Source organism: Mandrillus leucophaeus, unplaced genomic scaffold, assembly GCF_000951045.1.
Source record: "Mandrillus leucophaeus isolate KB7577 unplaced genomic scaffold, Mleu.le_1.0 Scaffold57, whole genome shotgun sequence".
Taxonomy (NCBI): Eukaryota; Metazoa; Chordata; class Mammalia; order Primates; family Cercopithecidae; genus Mandrillus; species Mandrillus leucophaeus.
Window position 1 is genome coordinate 7,550,186 of NW_012106141.1, and position 27,644 is coordinate 7,577,829.

The 27,644-nt window shown below is 38.0% G+C and overlaps 1 protein-coding gene across 1 annotated transcript in view; it reads left to right on the forward strand.

The window, feature by feature from the left end:
- Nucleotides 1–27,644, forward strand: part of ERC2 (ELKS/RAB6-interacting/CAST family member 2) — a 988,837-nt gene that overhangs the window by 383,450 nt on the left and 577,743 nt on the right. Inside the window, exon 7 of the mRNA XM_011998421.1 lies at nucleotides 20,837–21,004. Within this exon, the coding sequence (XP_011853811.1) occupies nucleotides 20,837–21,004 (168 nt within the window). The remainder of the gene's footprint in view (nucleotides 1–20,836; nucleotides 21,005–27,644) is intronic.

Genomic DNA, 27,644 nt, shown 5'->3' on the forward strand with positions numbered 1-27,644 from the left:
AAAGAGGAACTCGAATGAAACTCCTCATCTGTTACAGGAACAGGTGAAGCATATATGTGAATGTTTCCTCTTTGAAGGAAAACAGTCTCTCTTTCAGTGTTATAATATTATTGTTATTGTCCAACTTGTAAATAGTCTTGTCTTCTTCCGTGACAGAAACAGTTCTTGTGATGTCCGTTTTCCTGAGGTGTGATATGAGTTATGGAGGTGCAGGCTAGAGGCGCACCAGCCTGCAGTCCCCAGAGTGCAGGTCCTGCCCACTCATCTCTGATTACGTCAGAATATGGCTGCTTTTCAGAGGAGGCATCACTCTATCCAATGAAATGGATCTTTATTTTCACAATCTTTATAGAGATTAGAAAGAGCAGTTTTCATTCGTCTTTGCCTGGAAAATAACTTTCCATTCAGAACTGTAGTAAGAAGAGAAAAACAGAGGATGATTTTTTTTTTCTCCTTAATTTGATTATCCCCTGAATTTCTGTGTTGAGGACAACTGTTAGAGGTAAGAGAATGAGTTTTTAGGCCCCTTTCCTTGTAATTTCATCTTCTGAATAACTCTTATAGCATATGTAGTCATGAAATAACCAAGAGATTATTTTTACAGTTTTTACTGTACTGTGTATAAATATGTTGCAACTTAATAATGTTAATGCAACTAACTAGTGGTAACAGGGAATATATGGAAAGGAATGGCATGGAAGCATGCCCTATCCCTGATCTTCTGAGGAAAGATGTTTCAGAAAATTCCTTTTTTCAGGTTCATAGGGATGCTTATGAATATGATGAAATTTGGCATATGAGAAAGGCAAATTTTATAAGATATTTTGCCCATTTGTGTAAACAATACTTAGAATTGTTAACAATCAGAATGAAGTATCTTTTCCCAGCGAGTTTATTCTAACATACATTTAATTTTGTGGTTTTGTCAAGTGTAGAATTAACTCATGCTATATAAAGTGAAGCCATGTAAGCTATTGAGGGCAAGGGTGCCACCTGGGAAATGTCATGTTCCCGGGGTCTACCACTGTGCCTTGGACTGGGGTGCTTGGTTCTTGCTTGCTTGGTAGTCATCAGGGGGCATTTGTAAAGGGACATGCTTTTTCATAAAGGTGTTGGGTTGTGGGCAGGAGAGGGAAAAATGTTCTGACACTGAGTTTAGCCAGCAGTATATATTGGAGGGCCTACCAAATATAGAACATAATCTATTGAACTTACATTTGAAAAATAACATTACTTGAATGCAGCATTTTCTATAGCATGTTCCCTAGAATATTAATAGAATGTGACAAAAAAGACAATGTTAGAGTGAAATAAGTTTGGGAAATGTTGATTAACCAGAGTTAAACTGGACTTCTCAGAGCATTTTGCAAATTCCTGAAAGGGCATTTCCCAAATTTATGTTACTGTGGAATGTCTTCTGCCTCCCCTCAGTCTTTTTTTTCTCCCCAGTAGAATAGGGGTGCCTGTAGAACTGCTTCTCTGGAAAGACTGTTGGGAATGCTGGGATTCCATATAGCAAAGAGTTTTGGAGGAAGGAAACTTCAGGTAAATGTGTCTGGCAAGGGGGAATGGCAAAGTGCAGGGTCAGGAGCAGAAACTCTGTGTTTTCATGGGAGAGAGTTTAGACCTCTGAGTTCTTGAGCGGGACTGAGGTGGGAAAAGAAACCTTCACATACCCTTTACTTCACCAGGAACAGCACTTTCTACAGATTCCCTGTTTTTCCTACAGAAAAAGATGCCATCCAAGCTCACCGACTATGGTGGACACAGTTTTAGGATCTGGCGGCTCACACATGACCCCTCTGTATCCCACCTGCCCACTGTGGAGATCCTGTGCCCTTCCCCCGTGGCTCTATCGATAGAGACTCTTGGACCGCAGTCATATTACATCTTCTGAGGATGCTTTCAGCACTATTTCTGTAGAGTTCTGTGCTTCACTCTCATAGTTGTTGGTTTATATATCACTTTCTGTAGAACAAGAGCCTCTGAAATGCAGGGACGGTGTTTCATTTGTCTTTGAATCCCCATAAAAATAATAAACCTTAGCTGGTAGTGGTAAGTGGATGGATGAAAGGGGATACTATATAAGTTTTCTAGGACTGCCATAACAAATTACCACAAAGTTGGTGGCTTAAAACAACAGAAGTTTATTGTCTGACAGTTCTGGAAACCAGAAATCAGAAATCAAGGTGTTGCAAAGTCTGCACACCCCACAGAGGCTCTAAGGGAGAATCCTCCTGGTCTCTTTCAGCTTCAGGAGGCCCCTTCACTTGGGCTGCATAGCTCCAGTCTCTTCTCTTGTCCTCACGTGGGCTTCTCTTCTTCTGCATCTCTGCTCTGTGTGTCTTTTATAAGGACACTCATCATTGGATTTAGGGCTTACCCAGATAATCCAGGATGATCTAATTTTGAGATTCTTAATTACATTTTGAAAGACACTTTATCCAAATAAGATCACATTCACAGGTTCTGGAACATGGACACATCTTTTTGGGGACCACCTTTCAACTCCTTACAGGTACTAAATCAATTTTTCAAGATTGGAGGATACATAAGCCTAGTCCAAGAATGAAGAGCCAGCCATGCATGTACCTGTGAAGATTCAGGGTTGGGTGTTCTAGATCAAGGGGCCAATATAGGCATGCCATGGCTCCCCAAACTTGTGTGTCTAGAAGTCATCACTGCTTCATCCTGCCCATCTTTTCACCGAGTCTGAGTGTGGCCTCAGGATCCTTCCTAACATTAGGCTCTATGAAGCTGCTTCCAACAGACTGGAGTGGATAGAAACAAGCAGAATCCCTAAGATGTGATAGAAAAAAGTAGAATCCCTAAGATGATAAACACAGCACTTTCTGAGAGATATAAACAGTCAGTCTCATTGAAACATTTCCAATGACCAGTGTCAATGACGTCATAAGAGGCCAAGGAATTTAAGCTTAATGTAAATGGACACAAACATATTTTATCCAGCAAAACCTGTGCCTCATAGGGAATGCCTAGGGATGAAGTGGAGGTGGTTGTTCATGTTTCTGGTCATTTATGTCCTTCCGGGCAGGATCTAAAGTGCCTGACAAGAAGAGTCTCGGAGGGAAGAAGTGTCTTCCCTCACACTCCACTTCTAAAACTACAGTAGAAATTGAGACCACTTGAGTTGATGGTGACTGCTTCTTAAAAGACTCAAATTCTGCTATTCATATGGTTTATAAAGGAGTCGGGCAATATATTTGGCCTGAAAACATCCTTACTTATCATTGTGCAAACTTGGTTGCATTTAAAATGCTATAGAGTGGCAAGCTCTGCTTGATGCATTTGGTTTATCCATCATCAGAAGGTTGTAGTTTCTAGACATATTTATCCCCCTTTGGCTCAGACAGTACTTCCTTTTAGATTAGTGCTGGGTATTTCTTGTGTTTCAGCTAGATAGGAATGCTATCAGCACATTTTCCCCCTCCCTATAAAATTGGTAATTGTTAAAGGTAGGGGCATGGTTTTTTGTTGTTTGCTGTCTGAGATATTCTGTTCACAAGGCTAAATGTGATGCAAAATACTCTCTGTATCTCCCTTTTAGAATGTACTGCAGATGTTTAAATGGGTAAATGCCTAGTGACCAGGTTTGCTGATAGGATATCAGGCTGCTCAGAAACAGTAGCCCCTTAGTTTGTGGGTGTTTTAATGAGTCCCAGCGTTGCATAATGTGAACTAACAAAATGGCATCATAAAAATCATAGAATGTCAGAGTTGCAACTGGATCAGTGAGTTCCACCTCTTCATCTTACAGATGTGAAAAGGGTGGGAGCTTCCCATTACCAATTGTTACTCTTTGAGCAGTTAAGTTATGATTTCTCTCATAAAATTGTAGGACTATGAACAAAGAAACCACTGCTGCAAGAGTAGTACAATAGAATATTGTTGACTCAATGCTTACACAGTAAATTGATTTATACATACCCACACACAAACCCACACAGAAATAGAAAATTCGCAGGATGAAACAGATTTTCCATACCAAAATGTTCACTGCCATAAGTGCTGTGATATTTTTCAGGAGCCATGATGGTATACCAGCAAAGGGATGATTGTTGCTCTGTCTTTAAGAAAAAAAAATTAGTGAGCAATGAGGTCGACTCTAATTTTTTTTAACGTCATGACAGTTCTTGCTTCTGGCTTAGTTAGTTTTTATAGTGATTGTCTTCTTTACTCATGGAGCTCAGTTCTTTTTCCAGCTCCCTGTTCCTTCATATGAATATGCTTCCAAGTTGGAAGAGGCTATAACAAGTCCCAACAGAGAAACAATTGCTTGCTCTGGCCAAGGTAAATTTGCACAGGGTTTGGTGTTACCACCCATTTCAGAATCATTTATGCTCTTCCTAAAAGTCAATGATGTGAAGCCCCTACTTGGCTTAAATGTGAAAGTAGGTTCCTAAATTCAACACACACCTTAGTGGGATGTGTTACAATGGAACCTCAGTAGTGAACCTTTCTTTCCTTCAGCATTTGTGGGCATAAAAGATGTTTCTGAATGTCTGAGGATAGGATACATGTTTTCATTCTTTTGAAGAGCAAATTTGTTAAAACTATTTCAGTATTAAATATTTGGCTGAAGTTGAAACATCATAATAGCAGAATACATAGAGGGAAGGTGTTACTTACACTTGGCATTTTGAAGGATTTTCCATTTGATGACATTTTGTTTGGTGCACATTAGACTGAATGCAGAATAGCACACAACACACACATGTAAGTGTAATAATATATAAATGTATATAGTAAACACCTTACATGTATAAGTCACACTTCTATCATTATAACTAGGAGACCTCTCAGAGATTTGATGTTTTTACTTCTAAATAATACCTACCTTGTATATAAATATCTGTCTATCTATATATGTCAGAAAGGATAAGATACATGTCATAATTTTAGTACATTCACCCTTTTTTTGCTTCATGCCACATCCTCTCCACTATTTTGGTTGCCATTCATGCTGTTCAAATATTTCATGCTTTCCTCCTTCTGAGCATGATGTCTTGGCTTTGCTACTTAAAAGTCATGTGGCTCTAGGTCTTCTAAAATGGAGAACAAGAACTCAACCTGTCTCAAAAATGCTGATGGGCCTCATGAAACTGCCTCCTAGGTGTTAGTTAATGTTATCATTATTGTCAGTGAGATTAGCTTTTAATGGTGACTGCTAGAATATTAACATAAATACTCTAATGACTAAATTTACTAATCATATGTGGATGATAGAATATATAATGTATCATAGTAATCATAAATTATATCACTCTTCACTATTAAACAGCAGCTGCTGTTCATTGATTGTCTCTGCTTTATCTCTCAGTGCATTGTAATAAACATCTTAAAAGTCGTGTTTCAATTAATCCTCAGAGTATCTGTACTATTATTACCCTCATTTTATGGATGAGGAGACTGGAGTTTTGAGAGATTGTATCTTTCTTTCCCTAAGCCATGGTGAGTAAGTGGAAGGTTAAGATTTGACCTTGAGGAGTCATGAACTCCTAATTGCAGCCATTACTCTTTTCCTGCCTTCCTACAATGTATTAATACACTAGATAAAGAGTCATAGCAGCTATAATATGTACCACCATGGATAATTCTTCCTGGGCAGAGTGTGTCCTGGCCGTTTTCTCCACCTGCAGCATTTCTGCCCTCAAGAAAGGGCTAAACTAGAAATGCAGGTAATCAGTTAATTTTCTGGGAGCTCTGGGCCTAACTAGATTTCTCTTACGCTGAGTTAGTTACTCATAGGAGTCTTTGGGTGGGATTCCTTGGTTAGTTTACAAGTGAAATTGACAAATGTGTTAATTTAATCCTTGTTTCTATCACTCATTTAACTGAGCACGAAGTAGGCATTTAATAAACTCTTTTCATTTGCTTATGCATCTTTCCAGAAATAGCCTGGATGCACACAAGCAACTGTTCCTTATCTTTTCCCAATTGGAAACATGTTAGACACACTGGAATACACACTGCATTTTACATTTTGCTTTTACAAAAATTTTCTGCAATTTGCCATTTGTCTTTTTCCATGAAGATAGTTTAAATTTATATTTAACCTTATTTATCTGTCTTTTACTTTATGGTGTCTAGGCTTTTTCTCTTGCTTAGAAAGGGCTCCTATACCCTATGAATAAAGTGAAGGGCCCCTTTATTTTCTTTTTAAAAATTTTTCATATATTTATATTAATCCTTTTTTTTTTTTTTGAGACCATGTCCTACTCTCTTGCACAGGCTGAAGAGCAGTGGTGCGATCATAGCTCACTGCAGCCTCCTGCCTCAGCCTCCCAAGTAGTTGGGACTCTATGGCTACACCACCATGCCAAACAATTTATTTTATTAATAGAAACCAAGTCTTGCTATGTTGTCCAGGCTTGCCTCAAACTTCTGGCATCAAGCAGTCTTCCCACCTTGGCCTCCCAAAGTGCTGGGATTATAGGCGTTAACCACTGCCCTCAACCCCATCTCTTTTAGCACTTTTATGATTTAATTTTTTACATCTAAGGCTTTATTAGGAATTTATTTTTGTCGTGAAGAGTTAGGTAAGGTTTCACTGTTGTTATTTTTCTAAATGAAAGTAAGTTTTCAGTCATTATCAATGGAATAATCCATGTTTCCCCTACTGAATCTAAATGCTACCTTTATCATATACTAACTTTCCATGTCTATGTCAGTCTATTTTGGACTTCCTCATTATTGTTCATGGACTGATCTTTTTCTTCTTGCATCACTACCAAACTGTTTTAATTATCAGAGCTTTAAATATGTTTTAATACAGTACAGCTGGATCATTCACCTCCTGACATGAAAGTTTAGGGTAGGTAAAGACCTTAGAAGTCATTGACTTAGAAGTCAAAATTTTATCTCAATTTTATCTTTTGATCAAAAGATAACTGAGTCCCTCAGAAATAAGCAGGTTCCACCAAGGTCCCATCCCCAGGTCCCAGCAGAGCCAGAAATGAACCTAGGGTGTGGGCTGGTGGGGTATATTTTGAACCAGAACATGGGGCTTTAAGCCATAGCTCTGCTACACTAGGTCTCCGAGCCCTGAAAGCTCCACTGTTTTCACCTTTAAGCAGTCCTTACATCACAGGTTGCCCTGGGGAATGCAGGAGCCTCCTGCACCACCTAACGCAATGTTAGCCACAGAGGGCATCTCAAAATTATGAGCAGACTGTCAGCCAAGGCCTTCTGAATCCATTTCAGCAGTGTGTTCCCATTTCACCACACTGAAACTTTTCTTATCCATGCCACACCTTACAAATTTGATGCCCTAAAGGTACTTTAGAGCAGCCTTTCCTAGAAATATTCTGAAGGATATTATTATGTGTTCTTAGAAAAGAACGGGTTCTGTGGGAAAAAATAGATGTGGGGAACGGTAAATCAATTTAAAGAAGATCTTTGCTATGGGACTGTTCAGAATCTTTAGTATGCTACTGTCTACCATAGACCACTAGAGCCCACAGTGTTTCCCAAGTCTGCTCCATCATGGCACACCCCCTGCTTCCACACTCCCATTTAACTTTTACACAACACTCAGGAGAATTTCAAAGAACAAATACTGTTTACTTTAGAGTAGTATTTTTCACAGTTGAGAAAACATTTCTTCTTTTTTTCAAATAATCTTGTAGACACCTGGTATTGTTTTATGTAATAATGATTACTTTAATTAGTGACAAAGATAAGATTAAGCATGTTTATAGCTCTTGTAGAACTATGCAGCCAAATCAAGATTCTGTACTAAATGAAAATAAATGTTAAGAAAATCTAAATTAATGATATTAATTTAATATGGAGAAAGATAGTGTTTTCCACGCATGAATTTATACTGATATGAATGTGGTACAAACTGGCATGGCTGAGGTGCTGGTTCAGGAGGCCTGAACCAGTGGTATGCTGTGTGATGATCCAGTTTCCTTGCTGATTGCTGTTTTTATTTATAGTGCTGATGACCCCTGGTTTTCATGGTCAGCATGATGTCCTGTGGCTGAGACTTGGAGGGAATATATCATAGAAACAAGAAGTTCTGTGCCTTTTTCCATTTCACTCCAAAGCAATCTTAAGTGCAAACACAAAGGCTATATAGAAATCTCTTAGCAAGGAGAGATTTACCTGACCCAGATTTATAAGAGTTATTTACATGATCCAGGATAAATTCATTTTAACTTTTGAGATAATCATAGAAACGAAAAGATAACATAGAAAAGAAAAGAACAGACAACATAAAAACTCTCTTATAGTAAACTTCTGGATCCTTAAACACAAGTCCCCATCCTCCGAGAGTATTTGAGAGACACAATTCTAAAACGTGGGTTTAACTCTAACAAATACAGTGCCTAATTTGTTAGTCATTTACAAATACGTTAGGCATATCTCATTGGAAGTTATTTGTTTGGATTTATTAAAAAGCACTGAGCTAAAGATCACAAAATTATTACTTAGTGCTAAATTATCTGTGATTTAAGTTCTTGAGCTTCAGTGATAGTTTAGAAAATTCATGGCATATCTAAGTAGGATCAATATTTTAAAATTTTATATTAAAACACAATTTTGTGCTTACATTTAATGTGCTTACCTGAAGGGAAAGCACAATATGAATGATACATGGTATTTTCTTAAACTTGTTTTTTTCGGTAATAGCAAATGTTTTGAAGATGGGCTTTATAAATGTTAGGAGGTACTAAGATTGATAGCTTTGCAAATTGGTTTTAAGTATTTTGAATTTATAACTATCATCATGTTGCAAAATAACATTGACTTTGGAATGGCTTACTTCCTTTTGTAGTAATTCAAAAATATTATGACAGCTATAGTTTTATAGTGAGCATAAAAATCAGTGAGGTAAGTTCAATGAGGTAAGGTTAGTGTTGGAAGTTTTATTAATGAAAACTTTAAGTATTAACACATGAGTTACAATTCCCATGTGTTTTCAGAAATTTGCTGGAACTGAACTGAACATTAAATTTTGAACTTTGGACTAGTCACTTAAAACCACCTAATTTTAGTGTAAGAAGTAGCCAAAAACTTAAGTATGAAAACAGGTTTATAAAGTTGGCTGAATTATTAACCCACATATGATATGAATTCTCCCATGTAGGTGATACAAAGCACTCTCAACCCAGCATTGTTTTGTTCAAGTAGGTGGCATGTGGGACTTGGGTATAATTTTTTGACAGGTGGGCATGACAAATGCATTTTTACAACCTGAAAATCTCGACTGTGTTATTAACAAGCTGGTGATTGTAACTTAACTTTTATAAGCACAGCTTAAATGATATATGTGGTTATATGATACTAAATATCCCTGAATTCTATTTTTTGAATTCAAATTATATGAGAACAGACAATCTAAGAGAAATGTACTATAAATTATGAAGCACTTTATTATACAATCATTATTGTTTTTCTTTGTGCTATCTAAATATTTTTAAATATAATATAGATTTTTTTCTCTTGTCAAGTGTGTAAATCTTTGACTGCTAAATGAAGTCTGCACACAGAAGTGGGATTATATAGTCCTTTATCTCTGATTCAGTATTACTCTACTGACTGTAGACATCAACAGAAGGATAAATACATCATTGACATTAACTCCGTCTTGAAAGGCCAAAGGCTCAATTGAAATGACCAGATCTCTTGTTATCCGTGACTGTGAGAGGAAGAGACCTTATAACAAAAGACCTAAAACCAGGGGGCCTTTCAGGAAAGGGATTTCTCTCAGTTTTCAACCATATGGATATCCTCTCCTTACACATTTTTGTTAATTTGGTCTCAGAGAGCTGCATCTAAACGGGAGTGAATCTGTAAATGTGCAGAAGGTGTCCTACCTGGTCGTTAGGGGAAATGTTGATGTAATTACAGTACTGCCCATCCACATGTAGATCAGACTCCAGTCCAGCTTCTGTTGTGTTGCGAACTTCCAAATCATATAGCCGTTTGCTTTCCATATGTTTCCTAGCCATCTCAAACTACATATGCCTAATCCTAAACTCTTGATTTCCTTTCCTCAAGTCCAGTTCTCCCCAGTCTTTCCCAGCACAGGCAATAATTCCACTATCTACTGAGTTCTTCCAGCTAGCAATCCAGGAGTCTTCTTTGATGTCTTCCTTCCTTTCACCCCTACACATATATATCCTCAGTTCTGCCAGCTGTCTTCTGACTGTATCTCAAAATGCATCACACACACAGCCATGTCCCCCCTCTCCACCTCCATCCTAGTTGTGACAGCCACTTTCTCCCTTCTGGTTCACTGCAGCAGCTCCTCACCTGTCCCCAGCCTCCATTCCTGTCCCCTAGTGCCTGTTTTTCATAGAACACCCAGAGTGAATTTTAAAGAAAAGGTGCATCAAATTGTCCCATCCTTGACCAATAGCAAAACTCTATTGGTCTTTAATAACTTCCTTGCTTTCTGGTTCAACAAGACATTCTGTACTCACCTGCACATCCTGCCTTAGACCTAAAATCAATCATTTCTACAATGAAAGTGGATTTGTTTTAGTGAAGATGGTTTAGAGATTACAATATGGGCACTTGGGGTGGGTTTTCATTGCTACTGAGGTGGTCAGTTTTTTTTAGGTCTAAAATGGACAAAGCTAGAAATTAAAAAAAAAAATAGGAAGGGTCGGGGGGGCCAGTGAGGGTTGAAAAATTACCTGTGGGGCAAAATGTTCACTATTTGGGTGATGCGTACACTAGAAGCTCCAAACCTCACCATTATATAACAAACCCGGATCTTAAAAAAAGAAAAGAAAAGAAAATATGAAAATACATCATGTATTCATAGTATTTCCAGTTTGAATTTAGTATTACAAGGCTTTTATTTAAGTTCTTAGAGTTTATATCTGTATTACTCCACTCTTGCGCTAAAACTTGTATTTATTAAATGGTATTGACATATACCATAGACATATTTATTTGTTCTACCTCCACCACCTCCAACCTTACAACTGTATATTTCAATAAATCACAAAGCTGACTGTCTTGTTAAAAGGCTATATCCCTAACACTAGAATGTTGCCTGGCACAAGATTGATTCTTCATATTTATTGAATGAATGAAAAAATGATTCTCGTTACTGCTTATAAAAAAGTTACCTACAGACAGGAGAGAAATCTGAAATTAAAATAGCTGCAGAAGTTAAAGAGCAGGAGGATGTAACCAAGCATAGGGTAAGAGATGGGCACACCCTCATCCGTGGAGCCAGTTTTTGATGATGCAGCTGCTGAAGGACATTTTTTTCTGAAAGGCAACTTTCGCTATAATTAGAGATTGACGTGAAAGAGTTTTTGAAAGCAGTGATTATTCTGAGTTCTTCTTTCATCAAGAATCCAGAAAGATTCATCCTAGCTGAATTACCCAGCCATCAAGGTCATTGACGATTATTCATCAAAAGTTTTCTTTTGTAAAGGTCAATAGCCCCTGATGGTTAGAGAAGGGAAGAAGGCAGGACTCCTGCCCCACCACCTGGCCTCCATGTAGTACATCACAGCTGTACAACTTCCCTGAGCACTCCTTGAAGTTCTAGCTCTCTGTTTTTCTGGAAGCTTCATGCCCATGAAAGCTTCTCTCTAAGTCAGTGTGATGCTGTCTTATGACAGGGCTCAGCCTGTGTTTGCTGTTGGGCCAAAATCCTCCCTGAATCATTGATATGCAAGGGAGATTGAAATTCTAAGCCTAGATGGGATTCCATTCCAAGGACTGAAGGTTTCGGGCTTACTGGAGTCATGGACCTTCACCATCCAATATGGTGGCCATGAGCCACACGTGGCTATTGAGCACCTGAAATATGGCTAATCCTCACTGAGATGTGCTAAAAGTGTAAAAAAAAAAAAGCTGGATTTTGAAGACAATACAAAAAATGTAAAATATCTCAATATTTTTCATATTGATTATAAGTTGAGTAATAATATTTTAGATATAATAGATTAAATTAAATATATTATTAAAATTAATTTCACCTCTTTTTACTTTTTAAATGTGGCTATTAAAAATGTAAAAGTATAGATGTGGCTTGCATCATAATTATTTTGGACACACAGTCTTAAATCTTGCTCTTGGAAGAGTGGACATGCCTATGCAACATTTCTAGCCAATGCACAGATCTCAAATACCATTCACTTCACCTGGGAGAAATCACTCCTCACATCAATTATGTTAATTGACAATTTTCAGTTGTCCATCAAATATAAAGAATATTGAGGTATTTTTGGTTGCTGACTCTGGAATGTTAGCTTTTAATTAAAGTCTTTCATAGCTAATTAACTAACTCTGAAGGACTTATTCCCAGCTGGGTAATACACCCTTCCGTCCACCCACCCACACAACCCTCCACACTGCACACATATCATAGAGTGTATGCTGAAATATTTTTAAGTAAATGTCAAACAATATAAAGCCTCAGTACATGTTAGAGCACAAAACCTTATTTGCTGGTTCTCCACTTTTCCTGAGGGCTGTTGATCAGCAACCTTTATTGCATTCCTGCAGTATATAAATCACTGAATTAGAGGTGGTGGAAAGTAGAATAATAAAGTATAATAACAATAGCAAAAAATTATTGAGTGTTTCTAGGTGCTAGGTACTGTGCTAAGTGCTTTATATGTGTTATTTAATTTAATACTCAAAATAACTCAATGAAGGACTTACTGTTATTATCCCCATTTTCCTTGTAACACCTTAGAAATGTTCAAGACATTTGAAAGGCCATTGTTATGAGTTAGTTGAACATATATATTTGCATTGCAGAGGATGTTGCAAAACAGAGTTATCCACTTGAGCCACTTGTTTATCCAAACTGAAATTCAAGTTGATGAGCTTAAGAGGATCTTTCCTCTTCAGTCTGTCTTTCTCTCTCTTCTTCCCAAGGCTTTGATCTTTAACCCCGGTATCTACTCCCCCAAGGTTCTACTGCTTCTTCCTCTTAGTGCTGTCTTTGGTCCTCTGTCATTTTCCTGCCTTCTTTGGATTTGGGATGAAAGGAGAAGGGAAGTAGAAGGTCCTATATATAGAAAGAGTGAAAGGAAGTACCATAGCCCTAATTCTTTAGATTCGTGACAATCTCTAAGACAAAAAAACAGTTTTAGTTTTAAGGTGCCTACTTTGCAGCAAAACCATAGTAGTTTATTATAATAATTTCTAAGTTGTTTAACCCATCATACTGTAAGTCCAACCTGTTTTAAGGATTGAGGCCTCAGGGGAGAACCTGTTTCTCACAGTCACTTTGAGGATCCAGACTTAGGGAGGTTCTGCCATCTTATATCTCCACCATCTGGGAAATGTAGCCTCTAAAGAAGAAAAGGAGTGTGGTGTGGAACAGACAGGAAGTGATGTACCTCACTTCTGCTTACATTTCCTGAAGAAAACACAGGGTTTCATTTTCCCAAAAGTTGCCTGAGAAGTGTGATCTTTTCTGTGTTCAGGAGGAAAGGAGAGTTGGATGTGAGTGAGAACTGGTGGTTACTACCAAGGAAGTTTTAGATTTTAGGTTATTTTTAGTGTTTGTGCCTTCGGAGGCTGTGTACATTATTCATACTTCCAACTTTGAAACTGTCTCCCATTTGAATGATTGCAAGCTGAATCAAATTCAAATATACCCTTAACTCAAGTCTACGATTAGGAAAAACCAACAAATGAAGGTTTGAATGTGAAATAAAACTATATTGGGAGCTTTTGTGAGTGTTCCAGTTTCATTTGCTTTTAAAGTTTTTCTTTGTGATAGCCTGTTTATTCAATTCTTGAAGCATTGTCAAGCAAGTAGTATTTAATCTGTGAAAATTTTCAAGTGGCCCCTTTTTCTCCCTCAAGTGCTTTTTTCTCTCAAGTGTTGCTGTAGTCATTTTAAGATTGAAATGAACCATTTGATTTTTAGAAATTATTTATGGCACATCAAGTAGCACTTAGTGTTTTGTCACAACGTTGAAACCGTTTCTGAAGGCGCACATAAAATATGGCAGAAAGGTCGAGTGTCTTATGTATAGAACTTCTAGAAACATACCTCACCATTGGAACTGGTTATAATTCCTGGGTGCTGACATGAAGATTAATAATGCTTAACTCTGATTTTGGCAACGTTTTGCCAATTTCATTGCCATGGTTCTTTTTTTTCAAGTTATTACCTGGAACTGAAGTGATAACAAATGTTTTATGTTTTATACTGCCAGATAAAAGGTTACATTTTCATATGTCACGTGATCTTACACACACACACACACACACACACACACACACACACACACATATATACACAAAAGGATCAAAAGGAAATGAGCAATTCTCCTAAAATGGAAAGATTGTCCTAGTTTTAACATTAGATGACTAGTTCCCATGTGGTTAAGTCACATGTAAAAATTGGAAATTCAACCTTCTGGGTCTTTGTACACTGACTATACCATACAGTTCTAATTTTCTTTTGTTTTTCTGGGAAATGATGGTGCGCTTTGCTTTGCCAAGTTTTATTATTGAGTCAACTGCCAAAGTTTAAGAGAGAGAGTCAAGGGCTCTTAAAATTATTTGGTGTTGAGTGAAGAGGCAGAGAAAGGTATTCCATATACCCAAACATTTTAACTTTATGTCTCTACCTGATGTTGGAGTATAATCTAGACTTCGAGCTTTCTAATTCTGTTTTAAATGATGTACTCTGTTGAGTGGAGTCAGAATATTAGAGAGGGAAACTTTAATTTCAGTCATTGATACCCAATTTGGAACTAGATATTCTAATTTTTAATAGAATGTATTTTTTCTTGTATTTAAACTTATCTTCCCTGTATTTAAACTTCGGTGCATCCAAAGGCCTGTGTGCCTGCTTGTGGTTTTGCACCATCTGGAAGTTCATATTTAACTTTAGAGATGATGTCATACTTGCTTACTGCACACTGGGCTAATGTTGGTTGTGAATTGCCTGTGGTTCATGTCAAAGTTTCATCTTAAAAAAAAAAAAGAAGACCCTGAAGCCCATTTCTAGTGCAAAACTCTAAAGATAGAGTGAAGGTGATTGAAAGGCACGACCCAAATTCCTTTGAAGTTAAGTACACACTTTCCAGTGCATAGAAAATAAACCCCCAGACAGAAGACCTCAGCTGGCACAGGCTCCCTCCTGCCATGTTGAATTTGGGTGTTTGAGTAACGTGCTGATCACAACCATCCTTGCTCTCCATTTTGTTCCTGGAGAAATGCTCTTATGGCTAGGGTTTTGTTTTTTTTTTAAATCTCTTTTGGGCTTGGGAAGATGCGACAGGGCACTGATAGATCACACATGGCAAGAAGGTGCTATACATGTTAAGCCTTAAAGTCTAGATTATATTCCAACATCAGGTAGAGACATAAAAGTTAAAATGTTTGGGTATATGGAATATTTTCCTCTGCCTCTTCACTCAACACCAAATAATTTTAAGAGCCCTCGACTCTCTCTCTCATCATTACAGAGTGTCTTTTTCTAAACTCTCTCCAGCACCACTCACTACCTCCCATATTGTAATTTATTTATATCACAGTTTGGATATTAGGCATTTCCTTTAGTCCAGATATAGACCATCCAGCTTTGATAGGTAGGATGCAGGACAAATGGGACCTCAGTCATGTGTTTCTTCTCAGAATCACACTGAGTCCTGGTAAGCCCATGTGCAAATATCTACAATTGATTGTAACCCCTTTATAACCACTGCTATAATCCAGAGTGCTCAGCATGTTCTGCCAATTTTCCAATAATCCACCAAATGCCTATGCTTTGTGCATAAACTCAAAACCATATTTTTTCACCAGGTATAATGAAAACCCAAAGAGAAAAGTGGTGTTTTTTCCAGGCTGGTAGATGAAGGTAACTTTAAACAAAGATGGGCCACATGAGAAGCTGTGGTCCATCTTTAGTGCATCATCTTTAGTGCACCTGGCATGAATTTTCATTTAGGAAGACGAAGATCTCCAGGACATGAGTACCGCTCCACCTTCCCAGGCCCTATATCTTTCTGGCTATTATGTGAGAAGGGGCACAGCTATCAGCTATTTGAAGATTCTGCCATTTTCCTCCCCAGTCACAGAATGTCCACCCTCTTTTGTAATGCAGTCAGGGCCATTAGGGCTTGGGGGCTCCACACATCTGTGATCACCCCTTCCCCTACTGGGACCTCCCAGCTTCATCCTTCTCACTGGAACAGAAACTGGAAAAACTCTCACTTCCCTGTCACCTTTGACCTTTAGAAACACAGCTTAGGCACCCCTTTCTTGTCAAGGAGCAAGAAAAGGATCTTCTACTCCAATAATTTTTCTTTCTCTCTAATATCATTGTCCTTCCCTGATACATTCTACCAAAAATGGATTCCTGTCTTTAAAAATCCTAAGATGTCAGGTATGATCTGTTCACACCTCTTGGTTTTATAGATGGAGAAACTGAGGCTGGAAGGCTGGGGGAGGGGAAATGAGAGTTATCTGTCCTGATCCTCTCAGGCAGATAAAAGCAGAACCAGTTCTAAAAACCTAAGTGTCCTCTTTCTATTGTTCCTATTGGCTTCTTTGTTGTTGTTGTTGTTTCTCTTTTAAATGCCACCTTCTGCTGCTCTGAACTTTTCTTTTTTTCTTTTAAAAAATATTAAATTTCAGTATCTTTAGGGTTATGGGTGGTTTTTGGTTACATGATTGGTTAAATCATATAGTGAGGAAGTCTGGATTTTAGTGTACCCATCACCTGAGTAGTGTACCTTGCACCCAGTAGGTAGTTTTTTATTCCTCATCCTCCTCACACCCTTCCTGCTTCTAAGTCTCCAGTGTTCATTATACCACTTCACATGCCTCTGTGTACCCAGAACTTAGTTCCCACTTACAAGTGAGAACATGCAGTACCCAGGACTTAGTTCCCCCTTACAAGTGAGAACACACAGTATTTGGTTTTCCATTCCTGAGTTACTTCACTTAGAATGATGGCCTACAATTCCATCCAGGTTGCTGCAGAAGACATTATTTCATTCTTATCATATGTATATCTTATATATATCACACTTTATCTACTCTTATCTACTCATTCTTTGATAGGCATATAGGATGATTCCATATATTTGCAATTGTGAATTGTGCTGTGATAAACATACACACATAGGTATCTATTTGATGCAATGACTTCTTTCCTTTTGGGTAGATACCCAGTAGTGGGATTGAATAGTAGATTGACTTTTAGTTATTTGAGAAATCTCCATGTTGTTTTCCATAGAGGTTTTACTAATTTACATTCCCACCAGCAGTGTATAAGCATTCCCTTTCCCCCACATCCATGCCAACATCTATTGTTTGTTGACTTTTTAGTAATGGCCATTCTGGTTGGGATAAGGTGATATTCTCACCATGGTTTTAATTTGCATTTCCCTGATGATTAGTGATGTTGAGTATTTTTCATATGTTTTGGGTAGCTGTATATCTTCTGTTGATTTCTTATGGCATTCCTGTGTGATTTTTGTTTTTGATTTATTTTGTCTTTTTTTTTCTTTCCATTCAAATTTTACTTGCCTATAGGATAAGGAAGCAAAATGTTTGAAAATTTTTGTAATGAAATGCAGCAATCTTCTACTTCCCCTGTTCCATTTTTTTTCCCTAAGACAAACTCTTTTAACTCTTCTTGTTCAGTTATTTTGATATCTCTAAATAACATACTTGCTTCTCTACTTCCTGATTGCTAGTATAGCTACTATCTGTTGACTTCCTGCTATGGAGGGTGAAGATTAAGTCCTTCCATCACCCCAATACCTCATCACCTCAATACCTCATCACCCATGGGAATCTTATCCAACCCCTACTTCATTCTCCCAGTTACATTATAAGGCAATTTAGTTCCCAGGTTGGTGTTTTGTTTATTTTGACCTCTCTCTTTCATGAAAGACATTCTTGTAAGATATTTGTTAATTCTTAGTTATGTATTCATATATTTTTCAAACTTATTGAAATATAAATTATAACTGTATATCAAAGTATAAATTACTAAAGTATACAGTTCAATTACTTTTGACAACTTTGTGCACCATGTAACTGTTCTGCACTCTCACTAATCGATTTAGAGGCAAAAAATACCCTCCTGTCCCTTTATAATCAGCCCTTCCCACCTTCCACCCCAGGCAACCATTGCTCTCATTTCTGTCACCATAGATTATTTTCACCTCTTTTAGAATTTCACAAAAATGGAAACACAGTCGTGCCGTAAATCCTCTAGATTCTCTCACTCAGGATGCTTTTGAGATTCACCTATATTATTGTGTGATTCTGCAGGTCACTCCTTTTTATGGATAGTAATATTCCATATAAATATACCACCATTTTATTTAGCCGTTCGTTTACTGATAGACATTTGTGTTGTTTCCTGTGTGATCCATTATGAGCAATGCTGCTGTGGGTATCTCTATGAAAATCATTTTGTGGACATGTCTTTTACACTCTCTATATCAGCAATCCCCAACCTTTTTGGCACCAGGGACCAGTTTTGTGGAAGACAAGTTTTTCCACAGACAAAAAGGTATGGGGTGTACGGGATGGTTTAGGAATGAAACTGTTTCACCTCAGATCATCAAGCATTAGACTGTCATAGGAGCGTGAACCCTATTGTGAACTGCACATGTGAGGGACCTAGGTTCATTAGATTCTATAAAAATCTAATGTCACTGCTGATCTGGCAGGAGGCAGAACTCAGGTAGTAGTGCTCGACCAACATTCAGCTCCTGCTGTATGGCCTGGTTCCTAACAGACCCTGGACCAGAACTGGTCCGAGGGATGGGGACCCCTGTTCTACATGATCTTATTTAATTTTGACTTGTTGTAGTAAACATAGTATATTCCTTTCCCACATTAAGGGAACTGACAAAGAGTTACTTCATACATCCTTTCCCAAAGGGATCAGGACTGATCCTTGAAGAGTTAGTTCCTGGATGGTTCTAACCCTGGCTTTGCATATAATCACATGTTAAGGTGTCTTTAATGATCCAGAAAAAATAAATCATGGTGGTTGTCTTAGTTCATTCAGGCTGCTAGAACAAAGTACCTAGACTGGGTGGCTTATAAACAACAGAAATTTATGTCTTACAGTTGCAGAGGCTGGAAAGTCCAAGATCAAGGCACCAGCAGATTTCTTGTCGGATGAGAGATCAATCAATGCTTCATATATGGTGCCATCTTGCTGTGTTTTCACATGATGGAAGGAGTGAATGAACTCCTTTGGGCTTCTTTCATATAGGAATTAGTCCCATTCATGAGGCAGTTTGCCCTCATGACCTAATGACCTCCTAAAGGTGCCACTTTTTAATATTATTGTATTGGGGATTTGATTTCAATTTAGGAATTTTGAGCAACACATTCAGACCATAACAGTAGTATCTGCTGAAGTGGCAGCAAAATAATTGTGGCAAACGGTCCTAATCTTTTTTAAAAAATACATCCAATAAAAAAAGTAAATGTCTTGGGAGTAACATATTGAATGTCATTGTTTAGCTGAGAACAAGTCCCTTGGAAATCTCATGGTCCATCATTGTCAATAATTAAGGACAATAATCCTTCAAATAAAGTGTTTGTCACAGTTACATTTTAAGACTAGATTAGCGTATATTTATAAACACGGTTGCAAATATGGTGTTGTATATCAAAAAAGTACAATTTTAAAATGCTACAGAAAATTAACTCAAAATGGTATTCTGATGGTCTTCATGTTCTTTTTGTTGTCTCATTTTTTTTTTTTTTTACTACCCTAGTGACTTGTTTCTATGATCTACTCTGAGTGGTCTAGAAATAGACCTTTCTTTGCACATGGCCTTCAGAATGTTAAATTTAAAAAAAAAAACATATTTTCTTTTTTATTAACAACATTTGAAAAGCAGGAATTATAATTTTTTAAAATTTTAGAGCTGAGTTACAAAGAGGATTTTTTTTGTATGCTTTGTCTTTTTTTTTCTTTAAAAGTATTTGGAAAGCAGTCTTTCATGAGGCTGGAGAATGGATGTTTCATTTCTATCTTATTTTCTTCCTCCAGCAGCATGAGTGTCCTCTTGGCAACATGTATTTTTCTAATTTAGGAGTGTTTCTCTACATGTCAGTCTTGTTCCTCCAGATGTCCATGGCGTGGCTCATTATGTTCTCCGTATTTCAGGACTGTGCTGCAAAGCTTGAGCAATATTTTACCCTCCCTGGGCTCTCAGAGAGACATGGGAGTATTGATGTGCTTTGTTTCCCAGCTTAAACAAACGTATAGTTTCTCGTAAGTAGGGAAACAAACATGGAAACCTACCACTATTTCATAATGTCTTATTTCATAGAAGTCTTATATATATATATATTTAAAAGTATCACTATTGAGATGTGCACAAATAGGGCTTTAAGAAGGATGTAGGCTGGCCGGGCGCGGTGGCTCATGCCAGTAATCCCAGCACTTTGGGAGACTGAGGCAGGTGGATCACAAGGTCAGGAGATTGAGACCATCCTGGTTAACACGGTGAGACCCCGTCTCTACTAAATATACAAAAAATTAGTCGGGCATGGTGGCAGGCACCTGTAGTCCCAGTTACTTGGGAAGCTGAAGCAGGAGAATGGCGTGAACCCAGGAGGTAGAACTTACAGTGAGCAGAGATCGCACCACTGCGCTCCATCCTGGGCGACAGAGCAAGACTCTGTAAAAAAAAAAAAAAAAAAAAAAAGAAGGATGTAGGCTGTTAAAATGCAGGGCAGTGAGGTTGCCATAAGCAGTGGTTCCACTGTGCCTTGCTCAGTGAACATGCTGCTGCCCTGCCCCCTCCAAGGGCACAAGTGATGGTTACTGATGACCTTTCTGTAAAACCACAACCTTCTGTCTTTTTCCTGATTTCAGGTAGATGCGCTGAGATTACGACTGGAAGAAAAAGAATCTTTCCTCAATAAAAAAACGAAACAGCTGCAGGACCTCACAGAAGAGAAGGGGACACTGGCCGGTGAGATTCGTGACATGAAAGATATGTTAGAAGTGAAGGAAAGAAAAATCAATGTTCTTCAGAAAAAGGTGAGTAGCTGACATAAGCCCTTCAAGTGGGGTATCATCCATGTTTTGTCATTTTAGAAAAATTTTGAGCACATGGAAAATAAGTAATCTTTTATGAATCTTAGATTAGGAAGTATAGGCTGATTTTCATACTGGTGTTTCACTTACTGGTAGTTGTATCATGTCGATATTAGCATTGCTTGATGAATTTTCTACTTGATTACCTAGAAACTAAATAGTGATGATTTTTTTTTATTCACCAGCTTAAACATAGAGAGAATTGTACAAATTTAGATTCAAATTTAAAATAACCAAAGGTCCCAACAGTTAATTTTTTCTTCATTACTGAGAGTTAGCAATGTATTTTGTGGGTCCTGAATGTATTTTAGATACATTTGATATTCACATAAACTGTGGTAGATCCTATTCTGTGAAGCCCATACAGATTTTTGGGAGGCAGGAGTAATGTTTTACACCCATTACTTAATTGAAATCAATGGAAAGAATGTATAATAATTTCCAGCCACAGTGATGCAACATAGAAGATGCTCGACCTTGTTAAGGTAATTCCTTCCTTCCTTTAGCAGCTCATTTTCTACCTTATAGGGGACCCTGATTTTGTGATAGCATCCCGATTTTCTTTTGGAGAATTCCTGTTTACTACCCTATATAGTTTTAGTGGGACCACTGAGTATCCTGCCTTCTCTTAGTAAAAGGGTAGGTGAGAAGAGACACCAATGGCTGCTCTTTTACAAAAAAAAAAAAAATGTGTTGGGAAGATACAGGGCTGTCAGATGAACAGGCGGCCAGAGTGGAAACTAGGTGGAAATCAGTGGTGGGCAGCAGGAGCCTCTGGCGTGGATGCTGCCATCCACAGGCATGCTGTCAGGTGCTCTGCTGCAGCTGCAGCAAATGGAACTAACTGGCCCCTGCTCTTGGTGTCACCTGCCATCATCATTTCTCACCTGGCGTGGATCTACAGCATCCCAGGTGATTTTCTTGCATCCTCCCTCATGTTTCCTACAGCCTATTCTTGACACAGAAACTGGATTAATCCTTGTAATGCATAAAACAGTTCATGTCACTCTCTGATCAAAACTCTCTAGTCACAACCAGTTACATAACTTTGGGGGTCCATTGCATAATGTAAACATGATGCCCCTGTCCCAAAATTGAGAATTTCAGGATGGTAACATCAGAGCATAAACCAAGCATAGGAGCACAGCTGTCTCCACCTCCATTGGCTTCCATTGTCACTCAGAGTAACAGTGGAAGTCCTTGCAAGGGCCCAGGACACCCTGCAGGATTAGGCTATCTCTGGCCAGTCTGGCCTCCTGTCTCACTGCCTTCACCTTTGCTCAGACTACACCAGACACTGTGGCCTTCATGTTCTTCTGCAGACACGTGAGGCATGCTGTCTTGGTACCTGACATTTACTGTAGCCTTTACAGAGACACTCTCATTCTGAGCCCATGCTGCCCATTGTGGTAGTCACGAGCCACATGTAGAGATTAAGACCTGACTGAGATGTGCTGCAAGTGTGAACTGCACATCAGATTTGGAAGACTTATGAAAAAAATGGAAGATCTCTCATGAATCATTTTTTACTTTGATTATATGTTGCAATGAAAATATTTTGGACATATCAGGTAAAATAAAATACATTATGAAAATGAATTTCACCTGTTTCTTTTTACTTTTTTAATGTGATTACTAGAAAGCTTAAAATTAACTGTGTGACTCACACTATGTTCCTATTGACAGAACTGCTCGAAATAGCCACATGGCTCATGCCTTTGCTTCTTTCAGGTCTCTGTTTAAATAGTGCTTTGTTGCAGGCCTTTTTTGTCCATCCTGCATAAAATCGCATGACCACCCACATTCCTGCCCTCTGTCTTCTGTCATCCAGTTTTATTTTTTTAAGTAGAACTTTTAACCATCTGACAAATGTGTGTGTGTACATATATATATATTTAAAATTTATATAATATATATTAAATATATAAATAAATATAATATGTATTTAAATATACCTAGTTCATTCATATTACTAGAATATAAATTCCAAAAGGGGAGACCTTTCCCCCATATCTTTAGTACCCAAAAGTTACTAAATGCTTAACAAATATTTGTTGAATGAATGGATAAATGAACTTGCTCTAGAGTTAAAGTCTTGCATAGGAGCATTTGATTGGCCAAGGTTATATTACATCCTCACCCCCTGCTGCCAGGAGCACTTATTCTTGTGAATTTGATTCAAGGACAGAGCTATGCAAAGATGACAACAATAGTTGGCATTCATTTGTTTCAGTGCAGAGGTTGTGATGAGCATTCTAATATCTATTAGGATATTCCCCACGCTTTTGACTTTTCATAAGTGAGTTCTCTAATCTTTCTTAAACTCTGAGAGCCAGTTAGTCTCTTCCTGTTCTGTTATGGTCAGCCAGAGCCTAAATGGTACATTTACGTACAGAATAGTGCGTCACATTTTAAAAACAAAGTTAGATTTAAACCAAATTATAGAGGATTTACCAAAGAGTTAAAAGTAGAGACACTGCATTTGTTAGAAACTCTCAGGATATTGGCGATTTGATGAATCATATTATTAATTCATTTCTGTAGAGATCTTCATGGACAAGGTCCTGGTCATTGGAGCCTCCTCTTGTAGCACTAGCTAATTGATACAGAAATTTAGAAGAGAGCTGAGCAGAGATCACTAAGGACCCTTGAATCAAAGGGGCTGTCTAGGGTACATGGGAATAACAGAGAAATGGTTATAGTAGCCTGTCTTGGAGCATGTTCTAAGGATTCAAAAGAAGATTTTTCATTTAAAATATCCATCTGCAAATAATAACAAAGGTTGCATTTATTGAACTTACTTATATTGAACACTGCTGGATACTTTATTTACTCATGTAAATAGTGCTTGTTACATGCACTGTTTACTTACTCTTGACCACTACCTAGTGAGATGGGCACAATTATTAATCTAAGGAATTGTGGAATATTGAGGCTATGGTAAGCTTGCCCAAGGTCACATAGCCTAGATAAAAGTATTTTTTGTCTTTAGAAATATATAATAAAATAATTATTGTAAATTAAGAGAATAAGCCTCATTTTTTAAAATTTCACTTTTTATGATGATGACACCAGGTGTGAGAGTGAATTAAGGAAAAATATCACACTTGTCCATTTTGTCAGAAGTTGAGACTAAGTGCACTCATTCTTGAGGAATAAATGACAACAGTTTTCTCAGTGAATATTTTGGGATGGCACTTACAATGCATAAGTGACAAATGACCACTTTTACCAATGCAAATATTTTGCAGAATTTTAAACTTTCCTTCACAGCCATACTTAAAAGCTTGAGAACCAGTCTGGAAGTTCTAGAACAAAATCAGTTGTATATTATGGCTCCTTTTGGCAACAGGATTATGATATCACTTGTTTAAGTCATGTAGACAATGGGTTTGGAAATGTTTCATGTTTATTTGGAGAGGTTGCTCAGCTTCAGGTTTTTAAACCAAGTTTACCAATACTTTTAGGGAGGAAATAAAACCACTGGCAACGTAGCAAAGCCACAGGAGTTCTATTATACCTGCAATGTGAAAGGGAAATAATCCCTAGAGAAGTGATGCATATGATTTAGAAACTGACTCAAAATGTAGAAATAATACAAAAACAAATGGACCAATGAAATATTGTCTTTAATTCTGGAGACTCCTTGGAGCTTAGACTACATTCAGCATAATTGGCTGTTTTAGGGCAGGCTTGGATTGAAATAGCATAAGCTTTGGATTAGGGTGTGTTGGCATGGAAGAATAATAAGCTCATGTCAATGTCAGACATGCAGTATTACTTAATATTTCTTTCTCATAGACTCTTTTGCAACCCTGTGTTGATGCCAGTGGAACTAGGTATGCTCCTTTCCTGGCCACGTTTACCCTGGCAAAGCTAGGCTTGCATTTCATATCTGTCAGCTTTGCCTTCAGAGCTCTGGGTCTCAGAAGTCTTGTGTGCTGCATAAGCCACGTAGACAGGCATGGACACGATGCTCTAAGTATTTCATCACTTGAAGAAGGAAGTGAGGCTGAATAAACAGAAAACCCCAGGTGGAGGAGCATCTCTGATGAAACTTTTGTAGGAAGACAGAGGTCATCTAGAGTGGATTTTTGGCCCTACCATCATACTTTTGGCTTTACTCTGTAATTCCAAGACATAGAGTTCTCTTAGTAGGGGACAAAAATGCACGTGTATGAAAAGTGTTTAGTGAAATATTCCCATGGGGCTGTGACACTGAAATCAGAAGAGCGGTACGGTTTCCATGCTGAAGCTGTAATTTTCTGTTCCCATACCTGAATTTAAACTGTAACTGATGAAGTGCTATCTGACTATTGAGTTTTTGTAGGAAATGTCATAAAACCTTGATGACACTGTACATTTGGAAAGCGTATAATGCCCAGGATTTTAGGACATGGTAGCATTGTTTGAACCCGATCAAATTCAGACTGTTACGCAGTGCATAGATTCTTACAGCATAAACTTGCTACCCACGAATTTTTTTTTAAACTCATTAAAACTGGACAAAAATTCTATCTCCATTTTCATTCTAGGCCTTAGTCCCATAAGCAATGTGAATTTATAGAACAGAGGTACTTTATTTATTAGAGGTAGAAAAACAGATGGTGATCTCTCTGGAAGCCAAGTTCACTGGCTGCCTAGTTCACTGGCTGCCTACTGAACTTTGTGGATTGCCCTGTGGGTTGGAAAAGGCGGAGAGGGGTGAATGGAGTTGGCTCCTGGGAGTGGTATATATGGACCTTCCCACTTTAGCAGCTTGATTCTACCTATTTGGAAGTATGGTGGTGAAAATTCTGAATGATGATAACCTCAGGGGTAAGGACACTGTGGGATTACTGAGTTTCTTCCAGATTTTAAAAAAAAAATTTTTTAAAGTAATACCTGAGAAGATAGATACAGAACATAGAGATTTCCATGTTAGTGTAAAATTGAAGTAAAGTGTGGAGGACTTTTTAACTCAATTGAGCTCTTTCTCAATGTTTAAACATCTAGTTGAACTTTTATACTTATTATTGGCAAACCTCCTAATTTTTCGAACATGTGCAAAATCATATTCATTTCACTTTTACTGAGTGTTTCCTATGTGTCAGTCAGTCACCACTCTAGGTCCTGGAGGTTCAGGGAGAAATAAGACAATCTCCAGTCCTCAAGAAACTGACAGTCTAGTTGTGGAGACAGACATGCATAATCCTAAATATAAGTGCAGTGGAGAACAACATATGGCACGTTACCAGAAGGAAATCACTTGATGGATGCAAACAGCAGAAGCCACTTCTGGCTACCCTAAGCAAAACGGAATTTTTTGTAAGAATATCCAGGGTCCCACTATCTGGTCTGTAGAACCAGACTGGGGATGATAAAGAACCAAGGCAACCCTAAGAGACCAAGAGAAAGCAAACACCACTGTGATTTGCCAGGAGTGTCTGGTCAGCTGTCTTTTCTGTTGACAGCTGCTCTCCCTCACCCTCTTTCCTCTGCCCTCACATTACACTGTCAGTCAAGAGTCAAAGTCCTGGGACAGAGCTCCAAACTTCACACAACTGACTCTCTTTGGCAGGATCTAATCAGACCCTTCCTTTGTAAGAGTCAGGGATATGTGACTCCAAGCTTTACACTGGAGCTTTCTGCTCTGTTTTTGTGTCACTTACTCATGGAAGTCTTTGCTGACACTGCAGTCTGGGGGAGGTTTTACACTCTTAGAGAACTATGTCTTGGCTTAGTTTGGAATTATGCATCCCTTTGGTGAATATTGGCTTCCCTCTCAGGACTTGAGCACCCCAACCATCATCATCAAGATACCTCCAGCTTCTGGCAAAATTCTTGGCATCTGATGCTCCTTGATCAATAAGGATTGAGTGAATAAATGAGCTCAGCAAATTCTCAATGAATGAGAACTTGGGAGAGGAGAAATTGCTTTGAGATCTACTTCTCACCCAAGAATATTGTTAGCTCTGAGGAGAGTCATTTGCCCCAGCAAAATGTCAAACCCACTCTTGTTCCCAGCACGGTATGTTCTGTGTAGGCTGCAAGATGGAGCTATCCCATGAAAAATAAAACACAGATGAGGAAATGGTTGTTGCTCTACCCACACCTAACATCTCCAGCCTTGGTTCTATTACCCTAGGAAGGTAAAAAGGGATGGTTTGAGTAAGGGTGTTTCGCCACTCTTCCTTCATTTTCCTTTTTAATAAAAAGAAATGTGACATTTACAGAGAATATCATTTTATTCTGCAAAAAGAATGCTTCCTTCTCTAGTTATCACTTCTAATTTATTGGATTGTTAGGAAGGTGATATTTTATGAGAGTGATGCAATGAAATTTCTGGTTATATGTGGTCATTTCAATTATGACCATACAAGTAATTACTTTTATAATAAAATGATTATATGATATACTATTTGTTGAACCCTTACTGTATACCAGACACTGTGCTAAGTGATTTGCATCCTTAGGTTATGCATTCTTGTAACAGACCTAATGGCTTATAGGCACTATCATAATCCTGGTTTTTAAAATGAGAGACTGTGGTTTAAGAAGAACTCGTTCAGAGTGACGTGGCAGGAAAGGGATGGAGCTATTC